This window comes from Dendropsophus ebraccatus, chromosome 5 (genome assembly GCF_027789765.1).
Source record: "Dendropsophus ebraccatus isolate aDenEbr1 chromosome 5, aDenEbr1.pat, whole genome shotgun sequence".
Taxonomy (NCBI): Eukaryota; Metazoa; Chordata; class Amphibia; order Anura; family Hylidae; genus Dendropsophus; species Dendropsophus ebraccatus.
Window position 1 is genome coordinate 42,531,352 of NC_091458.1, and position 16,021 is coordinate 42,547,372.

The following is a 16,021-nucleotide window of genomic DNA, read 5'->3' on the forward strand; positions in this document are numbered from 1 at the left end:
CTCTAGAAAGGTTCTTTATGGTTTATTATACTATATTAGATACAAAATTGCATATAATCTCATTATTTCATCCCATTCATATGATTTTATATTTAGATAATTTTAGAAATAAAAAGAATAGTACAGTGTATAGGAAAAATAGATATTTTGCTTAGCTAATCATACGTTTCCCCCTAACCACCCAAAAAGTTGAAAGGTACATACAGACTACAACATGGGTCTCCAAACTGCGGCCCTCCAGTTGTTGCAAAACTACATTTCCCATCATGCCTGGACAGCCAAATCCAAAGCTTTAGCTGTCCAAGCATGATGGGAGTTGTGGTTTCGCAACAGCTGGAGGGCCGCAGTTTGGAGACCCATGGACTACAAGATGAGTGTTTGTAGTAAAAACTCATAGTCCATGTTCCACATCCATACATTCCCCATACATAAGGTACAGTATTCTTCCTAAAAGCAGATTCCCTCTGTAATCAGCATATGTTGAACCCACAGAGCTCTCCGGCACCATATTTGACATAACATGAGGACATCTGTTGTCACCATCCGCTTCAGCTTCATGATAACATGTGATGACGAATGGATCCCAGTAATCGTCCGTTAAGATTCTCTCACATTCCTAACATTTCTCATTATGTCTTCTCTTACAGGTATTGGCACTGTAGATGGTACGGCAGAAAAGGACAAGGACTTTAGAGGAAAGGCCCAAAAACAAGTTCAGTTTAACCCTGGGCAAACAACGGCAACATGGAGAGTGCGGATCCTGACTGATGGGGAATATGAGCAGTCAGAAACCTTCCAGATCATCCTGTCAGAGCCTGTCATGGCAGCACTGGAGTTCCCGGAAGTGGCCACTGTGGAGATTGTCGACCCTGGAGATGGTAAAATGAATAACTAGTCCATATATTTTGCATTTAGATTTTCTGGCTGCATATGGGGGATGTCTATTAGATACCAACAGTAGGTGAAACATCTTCCTAAAGGGGTTGGCCTTCTTGAGCCATCCCTTTTTGTTTAAAGAGTCCTCCCCCAATAAGCTGAGTATACTTGATTGTATCTGGTTATTTCCACAACAGTACCAATACAGGGGAAATAAAATATTACACAGTCCTATTGAATTCAGTGGTGGTTTCTTTGGGTACTACATAAACATGCAGGGCCCTTTAAAACCATAGGGGGAGATTTATCAAACATGGTGTAAAGTGAAACTGGCTCTGTTGCCCCTAGCAACCAATCAGATTCCACTTTTCATTTTCCAAAGAGTCTGTGAAGAATGAAAAGTGGAATCTGATTGGTTGCTAGGGGCAACTGGGCCAGTTTCACTTTACACCATATTTGATAAATCTCCCCCATAAAATCTTTTTTTAGCTATTCTCAGCTTCTGTAAGTGGATTCTCTTCTATTGAGGTGGTGGTGGTCACATTGCTTTTTGTAATGTTAGAGTTATACATTGGCATCATGTACAAAAGGTATCTAATCTGGGTATATCACCAATGTCTAATATCTTGCAGCACTTGTCAGCCTTATTGTACTGTGTAGTATAGAGGATCTGTCAGATCTCCTGTGTATGCAAAAGAAGAGCGCGTGGAGCCTCTTTTAAGAGTCTCAAAACACAGGACTAGCCAGATATCCTTCCGAGAAGGACCCACCATATTAAGTGGCCCTATAAGTCAATTGGGAAAAAGGAACAACCAAGACCAGGTATCCATCCACAAACAGCTGTTATACACTGGCATCCTGTATAGGGAACTTAATGTATATCATGCCATACTCGCAGCAGGCCCGTTGAGTTTAATGAACTGAATAAAGTCAACTAGTGATTATGATCATTTAACCTCAGTCGGCTCACTGTGAGCATTTTGTGGTATATATATATCTGTATACTGTTTCAACAGGATGGCAGAATTTAGGTGAAAAGTAGAGAAGAGCAAACCCTGAGCTTGCTTAAATTCGTCTGAAGCCGAACGCTCAGCACTTGATTACTATTGGCTAAAGAAGTTGGATACAGCCCTAGGGAGTCCTGGACTGTATCCATATTTTCCAGGCAGCCTTAGGGCTGCATTCAACTTCTTCAGCCACCAGTAGTCAAATCCCTAGCGTTAGGGTTCAGACGAACCAGAGCGTGCTCAAGGTTTGCTGATCCCTTAATATTTCAAAGGGGTTTTTTTTATAGGAAGACTAAAGAACCGCAAACAAGATCTCATAGATCTATTCACATACAGAATATTATACTGACGATTAGAGATGAGCGAACCTCGAGTATGCTCGAGTCGATCCAAACCTGAACTTTCAGCATTTGATTAGCGGTGGCTGCTGAAGTTGGATAAAGCCCTAAGGCTATGTGGAAAACATGGATATAGTCATTGGCTGTATCCATGTTTTCCAGACAACCTTAGAGCTTTATCCAAGTTCTGCAGCCACCGCTAATCAAATGCCGATCGTTCGGGTTCAGATGGACTCGAACCCGAACCCGTTTGCTCATCTCTACTGACGATCCATATGTCTATCCATATCAATCAGTGTTTTTGCTGGAAAAGCTAGCGGCTTACTGGCAAAGAGTATTTATATACAGAGCCTATATACCCAAGGTGTATAACAGCAGCATCCTTTTGGCATCTACCTGGCCTCTTTCTTATTCATATGGAAGAGTAGTCTGCTGCATTTTCCTATATAGAGGTCCTGCAAAAAATATACAAGCCTAAGGGAGACGTATGCTAACATGTGGCTTACGTCAGAAGTATACATTGGGAAATACTCTTCATGTACTGTATGCTGCCAGTATCAACAAATTATATTACCAAGTGTTTAGTAATCCTTAAATAATAGGGTATGTGGACATCAGATTAATGTGGGCAAGTACACATGATCAGCAGAAGTGTTCTGGTTCCAAACTATTGTCTTTTTACTATTCTATATATAGTAATATACACAGAGTAATATATACAATCTATTATAATTGAATTGTTTAGCTTTGCTGAACCATAACTGTGGGAACTAAAACACCTATGGCATCCTTTCCTCCCTAGAAGGTAGTGCAGAAAGAAAAATGTCATGTTTAAGACGATACAGGAGAGCTGGTTTATGTAAGGTGATTCATTTAGGAGTGAAGAAGTGATAAAACGATTGCTAAATGCAACTTAGCCGCGATAACTGATAAAGAAGGCATGTGCTGGCAGGGGGCCCACCTAACATCTATTCTGTATTCCTCAACCTCACTTAAAAGGTAAAAATTAAATGTAGGCCCTGTATTGGTACGACTTGATATCTCCGGATATATAATTTACTATATTACTAGAGGTCTATAATTTATAGCCTGTGTTGGTGTTATGTGAGATCATACACTGCCTATGGTTTTTCCACTTTGAACAACCACCTTTTTGATGGAGTCCAGTGATAAAATGTTCACAGTATTTTGTTTGTGACTGTGACCTACTCTAGCGTTTACACAGTTTGTAATCTAGCAGCAAGTGTTCAGTTTCCCTGCAGCACCCCTACAGGATAAATAAAGAATGGCAGCGCAGGATGACTGTGGAATGCATGGAGTTGCTGGGTCCAGTGTTATGCCCCTATTCCACAGGTCGTTTAGAGGAGCAAACGAGCACTCTCAGCGCTCGTTTGCTCCTCGTTCCCCGCTCGCTGCCGCCGCTATTCTACGCGGCGGCAGCAAGCGGGTGAGTGCGGGAGGGGGCGGCGGGGAGCTGCGGGGGGGCTGCCCGGGGGATCGCTGATCCTCCGGGCAGCCCATAGGATATAGCAGCGTCTGCTGTCGATGCTCCTATTCAACGGAGCGACGGCAGCAGATCGCTGCTATATCAGTCGCTTGTTTTTCAACATGTTGGAAAACAAGCGACTGCAACGATCAGCCGACATGAACGATGTCGGCTGATCGTTGCACTCTATTCCACTGGACGATTATTGTCCGTAGCGGCCGATATCGGCCGAATACGAACGATAATCGTTCCGTGGAATAGGGCCTTTAGCTTCTCTCTGGGCTTTCTAATCATAGATTGCTGTATGAAGATTCTGACCAGGGACTCCAACTATTAATTATGAATTACCTAATAGAATGTTTGAAATAGAGCTAAAACACCTTTAAACATCCTCCTGACAGACCTCGGAAAACATGCATTCTTCTGCTCTTTTCAAGCATATTCCCTCCCCCTCCCTTCCTGCTAAACTGTCTTGAACTCTGAAAAATAATCTCAGTCTTCTCCTGTAGCTAGCATAGGGATCAATATACAAGCAAGACACTTTTATAGAATTACTCGAGTAAAGGTCAGCTGCAATACTAGACACCAATCTGGATAAGTTAATTTCTTATAACAATTTTTTACTTTCCAGTCTGCCATTAGAAGAGTTAAAAAGGCACTGTCATGAGAAAAAAAAAACTTTTTATGGATCAATAGAGCAAGGGAATATATACGAAACCTTGTAATATATCTTATCAGACAAAAATGCTTTCTTCTCTTTTCAAGCATGTACCCTCCCTGCTAAACTGTCTTCCACTCTGAAAACTCAACTCAGTCTTCTCCTGTAGCTAGCATAGGGATCAAAATACAAGCAAAACACCTCTGTGGAGGGGGGAGGAGGGAGATGGGATGGGGTACTGGAGAAAGAGTCAGTAAGAGACAACTTTGTCAGTAACAGATCTCCCCCGAGGGCTTTATACACAGTTTACACTGGTCACTACAGCTTTATCATGGCTTCCATGCTGCTGCTAATGCTTCTTAAGCTATACACAAACACAGAAAAGTATAGGCTCACCTTCTCTATGTGTGCAGACACCATAGATGTTAGGGTCAGTCCACCAGCTCTTGGAGAACTGAAGATTACAAAGTTAGCTTGCACAGCAGAAAATCTGCAGTAAAATGCCATATACAAGATATATGATGACCAGATATACAGCTAATCCTCATGTACACATGAAAAGTCACCTGAATTAAAAGGCAAACTTTAACAGGAACTATCTTCACTTATCATGTGTCTGCTGTTACTCATCTTATATATATATATACAGTATATATATTAAAAATAATATTTGGTATGTATTCTTTGTTAGCCAGTTTATTTTTTTCAGTGTTTTTGCGACTCTCATTGAGAGTAATAAAAAATATATATTTGACAAGCATGAGCTTGTCAAAAGGCTTTAAATACCATATGTAACTCCTTGGGTGGCTATATCCTAACTGGTATAACTTTTTTATTATTCCATCTAAGGTGCTGGCAGTGAAGGCTTTTTATGGGCTGTAAGCTGTAGTTTTTATTGCAATAGATGGGAGTTTTTGATTGCATTCTATCGCATGCATAGAAGCTGTACACAAAATCGTAGGTGGAAACCATTTGTACAAATTAGTAATTTTTTTATTTTTTATTTGTATGACTTCAGCTTTCAGTATTTTTCATTTCATTAACCCAGTTTGTAGTACGTCTCATACATTCCGCAGTATGTCCATCACTGTATACTGTAGTAAAATGGGATTCAACTCTGGAAAGCATTTTATTATGTAACGCTAAGCCGACATATATGCTTTCCTAGTACCAGCTGGTATGTCAGCATTAGTGCGGCCCTGATTATTTTACAGTCACTCATGGAATGTGCAACATTGTAGCCATAATACACGGCCATCTCATAGTACAGCTCACATATCAGAAAGGAAAACACAAGGAGTCACGGACAGAACTCCATATTTGTTACAGTAAAATCAACACCGATTACATTTATCTCTGTTGTGATATATATGTTAGGCTGGGTTCAAATTGAGTGGATGGCCGCCATATAATGGCAAATATTTGCTGTTATTTTAGAACAACGGCTGTTATATTGAAATAATGGCTGTTATTTACTGTTAAATGGCGGCCATCCACTCAATTTCAACATTGTGTGAACCTTTCTGTGTTTTTAATCCACTCCTGGTTTTGGTTGCAATATGAGGACCACAGTACAGACTGAAATATACGTAGTGTGAACCCAGCCTAAACAAGGGCTGCAAGGATCGGCGCTCGTTTACAGGTATTATCGGGCCCCCATCGGCCTGTGTAATACCACCCTATGTCTCACTGCTCGATTTTCATTTAATGCAAATTCAAATTGAAGTGATGGCTGTTTTGCATTGAAATCTCACTCATACTCATTGAAATTTCACTCGTATCTATTCACAATATAACCTTTACATCTATTGTCCAAAAAGAAGGTCTGCCTTACACCCAGCCCTATTACTGGAAGCCCCACCTTAACTGACCCCTTTAATAGCTCCCGTCCAGTCCATTACACTCCAGGAGAGGACTGTCCATGTTACACTTTAGAGCTATGCTCTGGATATATTCTGGACTCAAATTCCTCCTAAGGCTGGGTCCAACAAAGGCTCAGCTCTGGTAGTATGTAAACTGAGCTGTGATTGGTTACTGTGAGCAGTTTAAATCAGTCTCTATTTCACTCAGCATGATGCATCTGTGCCACAGTCTTTTTACCATAAGCTCCTGTTCACACTAAGAATTTGGGACTCCGCGTCAAATCCCTCCTGCTATGTCTTTAAATGGGAGGGATCGTGCACCTCCACTCCGCGGACGGAGGTTCCCGGCGGAATTTTTGCACTAAATCCGTAGTGTGAATGGGCCCTTCGCAGGAGAGTATAACATTGACCCTAGTTTTGTCTGTCCTAAATAACTGGGAACCCCCCCATTTTCCTATGTAGGTTTGCTCCCCACAATAACTGCCTTTGACATAAAGTGAAATTATGCTGTGAAGGTGCCTGGCGTACTCTAGCATTAAAAGCCATACTGAAAGGATGTACAGGGTATATGATTAACAGTCAGGAGAGTCATCCAAGGTTCATTTTTATTAGCATTTTTGGCCTTTTAGTGAAACATGTATAGTATCACATATGGTGTTTCACCCAGGTCTTGCATTAGATAAATGTGAATTCGCTAATCCTCTCTGACAACAGAAATGATAATAAATATTATCTACCCTTTAATTACAAGGTGCTATCCAAAAATGGGAGTCGGAGATTTCAGAAAATGCAGGCAGCCATCAACCAGATGATTATAGGGTACAGAGACACCGTGGTTTTTTTTCTAAATCTTTTGATTAAAGTTGTCATGGAGGGTTTCTGTAGATTGCAAGGGTCTAATTACATATATATATATATATATATATATATATATATATATATATATATATATATTAGCTTTATGTAATTATAAAAGCCAGTAAGAGCAGGGGGGGAATTGATTACAAGTACTAACAAATACTAACCTCTCCCAGTGCCCGTCAGACTGGCCACTTAGCTGGCCACTTATCGAGGGTCGACCCTCGATAAAGCAACACGCGAAACGCGCGTCGGGTGTATGGTGAGGTGGACTCGTATACTAAGGACACGTATGGGTAATATTTACTATATGTGGATGGTATATATTTTTTTCTATGTGCTCACTGCTCACTGTTATATTTATTTCTTGTATGTAGTACCAACCCAGTGCCCAGTATATATGTGTATATATAGGTTCCCCCTTTTCTACTGTTATCTATTTTGTGATACCATATCTTATGTACAAGAACCTAGTTAATCCACCGTCTTTATGGGGATTTGTATTAGCTCCAGCCCCCCTGTTATGTATTTTTAATTGAAATAATTTTTCTCTGATATTCTAATAACAATAAAAAATAGTTTTTTCTTTTGTTTTTTTTGTTCTAATAATTGTGGAGGTCTGAACACCCAGACCCTGACTGATCAAAACCTTTGACATATCTCTGACTTTAAAGCTATTGCTATATCTAAAATAAATTCTGTATATTGTCTGTGTGGTATTTCCATATTCAGATTCAATTCACATTTCAAACTGCTGACACTGATAGATATCTGTTAGATCAAGGAGACACATGGTACCTTTCATATATCCAGCTGTCTTTCCAGAAATTTGAAAATGCTTTTACTCTTCAGTGAAAAGTGTCAGAGAGGCTTTCATAGCTCCTGATCTTCAGACATCTGTAACCTGCCTCCTCACTCCCATCCTTTACCCTGCTGGAGCTCAGTTTGCAGCTGACTGTCAATCAAGCAAGCTGAGGTATGGGAGTGGTAGTTAGGAGGTGATCCAGCTTAAAGTGACTCTGTACCCACAATTTGTCCCCCCTAAACCACTTGTACCTTCAGATAGCTGCTTTTAATCCAAGATCTGTCTTGGGGTCCGTTCGGCAGGTGATGAAGTTATTATCCTAAAAAACAACTTTTAAACTTGCAGCCCTGTGCCAAACAGCCGTGGCCTAGATTGTGTATGCATTAGGCTGGTACACCCTCTCTGTCCCTCCTCCCCGCTCTCCTCATCATTAGGAATGCTCCAGGTAGATTCTCTCCTATTCCTCAGCTGTGTCAGCATGGCACATTGACAGGTGCAATGTTCAGACAGGAGAAAATGTTCCAGAGGCATTCCCAATGATGAAGAGGGTGGGGAGGAGGGACGGCGGGGTGGTGCAAAGTTAGGGCAAAGATACTGTAAGCCATGGCAGTTTGACACAGGACTGTAAGTTTAAAAGTTGTTTTCTAGCACAACAACTGCATCACCTGCCGAACGGACCCCAGGAAAGATCTTGGATTAAGAGCAGCTATCTGACAGTACAAGCAGTTTGGGGGGGGGGGGAACAGTTTGTGGGTACAGAGTCTCTTTAAATTGAATCTGTACCGGCATGTAGCCACCCACAAACCGCCGGTACTGCATTGTAGAGGTCCTCGCGCCGTGTCCGGTTTGGGGGTTGGCCTTTCTCCTGGTCTCGGCGGGGCAGGAAGTCAATCTGGTGTGGTCTAGAGTATCTGTGCCCTAAGCCTGTGGTGCCTCTCTCCCTGCCTCCCTTTACTTTCAGCATGCCCCTGGGCTGGATAGAGGCAGGAACAGAGGCACCAGATTGAATCCCTTCCCCCACCGCAGCAATAAAAATAGTTTTTCTTCAAAATACTGGCACTCAGAGAAAAGCCAGCCTCCGAACTGGACACAGCGTGGGGACCTCTACAACGCGGTACCAGTGGTTTGGGGGTGGGTACAAGCCGATGCAGATTTGCCTTAAAGAAGATCAGGAGATTGGGAAAGCCTCTCTGACACGCAAAGCATATTTCTATGTTCTGGAAGCACAGACAGATATATGAAAGGTACCACGTGTCTCTATAACAGCATCTAACAGTGGCATCTGTTTGAAATATAAGTTGCAGCCGACAGATTTCCTTTAAATACTCAGTATTTCAATATTAATCTTTGATCCGCCACAGATTTATCATGGATTTTCCCTTGAATTGAAGAGTCAAAATCCACAATAAGTATGCAGTATGGGCTTGTCGTTCACAAAGTCATGACTTCCATTACAAGTTTAAGGTTTGATGCCAATGTGAACAGAACCTGTCACCACGGCGCTCGGGACACTTGTGTTTATACACTTTAGGAAAGTGTATCCTCATACGACTCTCATTAGTTGCAGACGTTTTATTGGTTGAACCTGTAAATGTAGAATGTGAATTGCGGCCTGTAAATTCTTGTTTCCTTAGCTGGGAGTAAACATTAGGTTGTTGTTGGCAGTTCCTGGCATTTTATATGGGATCTGCTGACATGTGTGATATCTGTGTGGGCCAACAGACCTCGCCTTGGGAGGAAATAGAGATCAGCCGGGTAGTGCCTTATTTTGGCAGATTTTGTTGTTTTCTTACTAAACATTTGGCACTAGAGATATCTGATAACTGCTAAGTGAATATAGGTGTAGTACAGAGGTTTGTCTATGCATTTTTTCCTTTTGGTCCTTTTTTTTTTTTACTCAAAATATGTAAAAAAAAAAACTGTGTGTGAGCATAACCTAAAAGTCTGCCACATCCCTCAATTTTTGTGGGATCAAATAGTTCTGTACTGTTTAAGGTGGATATAGAAATTCATTGTTTTCTTATTCTTTTTATTCATAGAATCTACAGTGTTTATACCTGAACCAATATATAAAATTGAAGAAGATATTGGTGAGCTGTTCATACCGGTGAAGAGAAGTGGAGATGTGAATCAGGAGTTGATGGTGATATGCTTTACACATCAAGGTAAGAGAACTCATGCATAATATGTTATTTTGATTATTTCTACTTAAAGGGTTCCTGTCATGATATTCAGTGACTCAATCTCTAGTCAATGATTGAATTTTACATTTATTGTGAGATCAGAGCCAAGTTATGCAGCCTATACACTAACAATCTGAAAGGCAAGATGGAAGGCAGAGCTCACGGTGTGGAGTAAGGAGTTGGTGTTATCACTGACCATCTCCTGTTACAGACAGTTCATAAGTAGTGTTGAGCGGAGATGCTGAACTGTTTGGGTTCGGCAACGTTCTCTGAACCCGAACCCTTGAGCTATATCCCTGCTTTCCAAGACTCCCTAGGCCTGCATCCAACTTCTGCAGCCACAGAAGGTCAAATGCTGAGCACTCGGATTCGGAAAACGTTGTCAGACCCGAACAGTTTGGCATCTCTGCTCAACACTAGTCATAAGCAATGGTCATAAACCCCATAGAGAATGATTGGAGTGGAAGCCAATCGTGTTCACTGACAATCCATTCACTCAGAGGACAACTGACCTTCATTGACTGTCTAGCAGTTGAACCCTCACCAATTTCCTAATTTTTTTTATGCTGTTGATAGAGCATAACTTTTATTCTTAGGATAACTCCTTTGTTTATGAATTTAGGCTCGGAAACTTGGTCTCCCCTAAATAAAAAAGAAAGGGAAAAATTAGTGAATGGGAATTTTTTCCTGCTTTTCCATTTATAATATCGCTTTACACCATCATAAAGAAAGGACAGGGGTAACATATGTATATATAATGGGGTCTAGAGATGAGCGAATTTACAGTAATAATCAATTTGTTGCTCTGTGCTCCTCTGCTCCGGGTGCTAGGAAAAGCTGGATCCAGTCCTGGGAAAATGGAAGAAGTTTCTCAGCACTGGATTCAGCTTTACCAGGCACCCAGGCAGGAGCGACACAGGGTTAAGCTGACTGCCGAGCTAACAAATCAATTTGCTTTGTTATTACTCTAAATTTGCTAATCTGTAATGGGTTCACCACTTTCCAGTTATATATAAGTAAAGGAATATTCCGGCACTCACCAAGTTCTTTGTGCTCTTTTATTAAAGTGTCAGATCATATAGGTACAAGTAAGGAGTATGCATTACAGCCTGTGGCCTTCATCAGGCAGAGACTCTCCTTGCTTGTACCTGTATGATATGACACTTTATTAAAAGAGCACAAAGAACTTGTCGAGTGCCGGGATATTCCTTTACTATTTACTTGGACTGTTTCCTACCATGAGCACCACGCCATTACAGAGTGCCATCTTGCTCCTATACCACAGTTATATATAATAGCATTTTTACTTTACTTTCCAGAGATAGTTTTATGAAATGTTTTATCATACCGTGATTCTTTTTCCTTCACCGTCAACATACCGCACAGATATGTTTTATGGGCAGTAGTGGACGGTTTCTATTTAGGATGAATGAGTATGCTGTAAATGGTTAGGAATGGGATCCCCAAGGTATATGTTATACGTCGGTATGTGTGTCACGTTTCCTTGCCTGATTTTCTTACTACACCAACATGCTTGGAAATTTGCCAGACTATTGGATGAGCATGCAGCATTGGGGGCACCTGGACCTGAAATGTGTAAGATTGCTTCTCCATGTCAAACTCAGCACTCAACATGCAGCTAAATGCGGTGTTACACATGACTTTAAATAAGGAACACCCACTATTTATACAGGTGTCTCTTACATATGGCTATTTGTGTCTCAGTTGTACTTTGCAACTGACTATCTCCAGCAAAGTGCGAGAGGCAAGCCCAGTTGTAATATATGAAAAGAAAAATGAAAATATGAAAATTTTTATTAAAGTATTGTATTGCCCCCCAAAAGTTACACAACTCACCAATATACACTTATTAAAGGACAAGTGCCATGAAAAACTTTTTCCCAGTAATTGAAGCACATTACAAAGTTATATAACTCTGTAATATGCTTCAATCACCTATCTGCCCCCCTTCCCTGTCTTTTCCCCCCTCCACCCCCCACCAGGAAGTGTCCTGACTCACACAGACCTAATTACTGTCGTCACCGTCACCAGGCAGCTCCTTCTTGTGAGGATGAGTCATCAGCAGGAGGGCTGCTCTAGCTCCTGTTACACCAGCCTCCCCCTCCTTGTCAGGTGACTCTGCTTGCTCAGCTTATCTTCTCTAGTGACATGACTCCTTCACTGAGTCCACGGCAGCAGGAGAGAGGGTATGAGGGGAGGGAGGAGCTGCCTATGTGCCCGAGTCAGTCTGAGGGAAGATAAGCATGACATGTGACAAGTGATGGCTTGCAGTTGCTCAGCCAATGGGAGCTGAGCAAGCCTGTCACCTGACAAGGCAGGGGAGGGGGGAGGCTAGTCTAACAGGAGAAGGAGCTCAGAGAAGAGCTTGGTGACGGTGACGACAGTAATCAGGTCTGTGTGAGTCAGGACACTTCCTGGTGGGGGGTGGCGGGGGGAAAAGACAGGGAAGGGAGGCAGATAGGTGATTGAAGCATATTACAGAGTTATATAACTTTGTAATGTGCTTCAATTACTGGGAAAAAGTTTTTTATGGCACTTGTCCTTTAAGGGAAATGCATATAAAGTGCTTTTTTTTTCTGCACTTACTACCGCATCAAGGCTTCACTTCCTGGATAACATGGTGATGTCACTTCCTGGATAACATGGTGATGTCACTTCCTGGATAACATGGTGATGTCATGACCCGACTCCCAGAGCTGTGCGGGCTGTGGCTGTTGGCAGAGGGACACTGAGGGACACAGGGCACTGGAGGGACACTGAGCATCCCTCTGCCATCATCCTCTCCAGCAGCCACAGCCCGCACAGCTCTGGGAGTTGGGTCGTGTTATCACCATGTTTTCCAAGAAGTAAAGCCTTGATGCAGTAGTAAGTTCAGGGAAAAAAGCACTTTATAAGCATTTCCCGTAATAAGTGTATATTGGTGATTTGTAATTTTGGGGGGCAATACAATACTTCAATACAATAAAAAATTTTGCTACACTTCTCCTTTAAGTATTGTAGGGGAAATATACTTTTTAGACACTTTTTTGCCTTGTTAGTCCGAAAGAGGAGTGGTGCTAAATGTATTTGGTCTAAACTTAGGGTAGCTTCACACATATCGTATCGCAGCTGATTTTTTGCTGCGGATGCACAGTGGATCCACAGCAGATCCGCAGCTGATTTGATCTAAATAACTGAACACAACATCAAATCTGCACCATCAAATCTGCTGCGGATCTGCTGTAGATCCGGTGTGTGTGAAGGCACCCGGGGGCTGGGTTCACACTATGTATATTTGAGGCTGTATTTGGTCCTCATGTCAGGTCCTCATAGCAACCAAAACCAGGAGTGGATTGAAAACACAGAAAGGATCTGTTCACACAATGTTGAAATTGAGTGGATGGCCGCCATATAACAGTAAATAACTGCCATTATTTCAATACCACAGCCGTTGTTTTAAAATAACAGCAAATATTTGCTATTAAATGATGGCCATCCACTCAATTACAACATTATGTGAACAGAGCCTTTCTGTGTCTTCAATCCACTCCTGGTTTTGGTTGCTATACAGCCTCACAAATACAGCCTCAAATATACATAGTGTGAACCCAGCCTTAGACTGTATGGTATAAAGATGTGCCATAGTTATCTAGTCTAAAGGTCCTTATACACATATCAGTATACCAGTGTATGGGGGGTTCCTGGGGTCCACTGACACATGATGTCAGTAGAAATAGGGATTAATTATGATGGAAAATCATTTCCTGACCCCTTTGTTCTTGGAGAGATAGACTGCCACCAAAAGTGGCTTCAACTCCTTTCCCCTCCCCATAGAGAACACAAGACCATCTGGCCATGCCAAACATACATGTATATGAAGAGTACGGGAGACAATAAATCTCCCGACAGTTCTTGAAGACATATGCCGACCTCTACTCAAAGAATTAGATGGGATTAGTGATTTTTCACTAATCACAGCGCTGCGGAATCTGTTGGCGCTATACAAATAAATATTATTTATTCCCCCCCAATGTATATACTCTTTTATTGGTTGCAATGTTTTCATTTGTTAATCCATCCCAAACAATGATTGTAATCCGCCATGAATGTGTCAGGATTTATGGTAGTAGCTTCCCGACTAACCAGCTATCCTAAGAACCTTGGTCCCTGTGCGTCTTACATTTTCGCTAAGTAATCTTGTAGACGGGCCAGGGTTCTATGTCTATCGGCTATGTAAATGAGATAAATCAATTATTATATTATATTCCTAATGTTTGCCTCGCAGACACTACATGACAAAATGCATATGTAAAATGCATTCCGATTATCTGTTTTACAGGTATGGCTACTGGAACCGTCCCAACATCTGTTTTATCCTACTCTGATTACATATCCCGGCCCGAGGAGCATAACAGCGTTCTGAGGTTTGATAAAGGCGAGAAGGAGAAGATGTGCCGCGTGGTTATAATAGACGATTCCTTGTATGAGGAAGCGGAGTCCTTTAATGTCACCTTGAGCATGCCTATGGGAGGAAGACTTGGTTCTGAGTTCCCCTCTACTCAGGTTGTGATTCTACCTGACAAGGATGACGGTAAGGACTTTTATTTAAAGGCATTAATTCCAAATACATGCTGCCACCATTATTCCTAGCATATCTCTCTTTCCCAGTAATGTAGTACATGGAATATGGTGTTGAGGATCTAAATACACCACACCTCACTTGATATAGATTTCACAGCCCAATATGTTTGACTTTATTGTTATGCTACTCACTTGATTGGGATTCTTTTTGGGGTCCCATGTGGCCAGTGATATAGGAGAGGCTTTACGGTTTTCTTTACAACAAGGAGTCAACTGAGGAAAAGTTACAATTACAAAGTGAAGATTTTGGTTTGACCAGGCGACCATCGGACCTGTATGTCTCTCTCATAACTCTCTCTTGACTGTAAATGTTGGGACCAAGAAGGTTCAGGGAATTTAGCATGACCAAATCTTTGATTCCATGGGACCGTTCTGGCAGCAGTGTAATATGTAATGGGTGTGGATCCGCTGTGTCACCTAGTTATTTTGGCTTTGGACCACTCCCGAGGGTGTTGCCTAAATAGACCCTTAATTTTCACCCTTTAATAGATATGGGTAAACCTTAAAGAGTCACTGTCATGTGTTTGTTTTTTTTTGTTTTGTTTTTTTTGCTTAAGTCATTACTACAGGCGATGTTAATAAACTTTGTAATTGGGTTTATTAGGCAAATATGCCATTATCTGCAATCAAAAAGACTTTCCCCAGGTCCCCCCTCCCTTCCTCTCTCTCATCCTAATCATTATCAGGAAATCTCAACTTTTACATCAGTCAAGTCCTGTCTGTTCTATGGAGAGGGGAGGGGGGAGGGGGCAGATTAGTCGCCAGTAGAGAGCAGAGAACAAAGGATTAAACAGCAGGACTTGCTGTGAAAGCAGTATTCAGGGGTCAGAGAGGTCAGTGCTGACTGTCAGAGGAGATAGCCCGCTGATGTAGCCGTAAATTAACTCTTTGTTGTCCTGTTTCGGTGCCTCATCTCCCTTCACCCCTTCCTTTCCATAGAAAATCATGAAGAGAGGGGGGAGAGCTTCAAACTGCTTTTTCATGATCAAAATGCATTTTTCGGTTAATAAACCCCACTTACAAAGTTTCTTACAATCGCCTGTACTATTGATTTCTGCTTAAAAAAAAATTCAACAACAGTGACACTTAAGCACGATTGGATTCATCTGAAACTGTACGCTCTGCTTTTGATTACCAGTGGCTTAAGAAGTTAAATGTGGTTCGGTCTCTGAAGTGACAGGTCGCTCAGGCAATCACTGGCCGAGACAGAACAGTGCCACGACCAGTGATTGGCTGTGCGCCCTGCCACTTCAAAGACTGATGTAGAAGCTTCAGCAGCGGCAAGCGGGCAGAAGTGAGAAGAACAC

General features: G+C 41.8%; 1 protein-coding gene across 1 annotated transcript in view; it reads left to right on the plus strand.

Moving 5' to 3' along the window:
• The window catches only part of FREM2 (FRAS1 related extracellular matrix 2), a 153,270-nt gene that overhangs the window by 81,665 nt on the left and 55,584 nt on the right, over positions 1 to 16,021 (plus strand). The window contains exons 4-6 of the mRNA XM_069969951.1: positions 648 to 878; positions 9,930 to 10,055; positions 14,413 to 14,664. Of these exons, the coding sequence (XP_069826052.1) occupies positions 648 to 878; positions 9,930 to 10,055; positions 14,413 to 14,664 (609 nt within the window). The remainder of the gene's footprint in view (positions 1 to 647; positions 879 to 9,929; positions 10,056 to 14,412; positions 14,665 to 16,021) is intronic.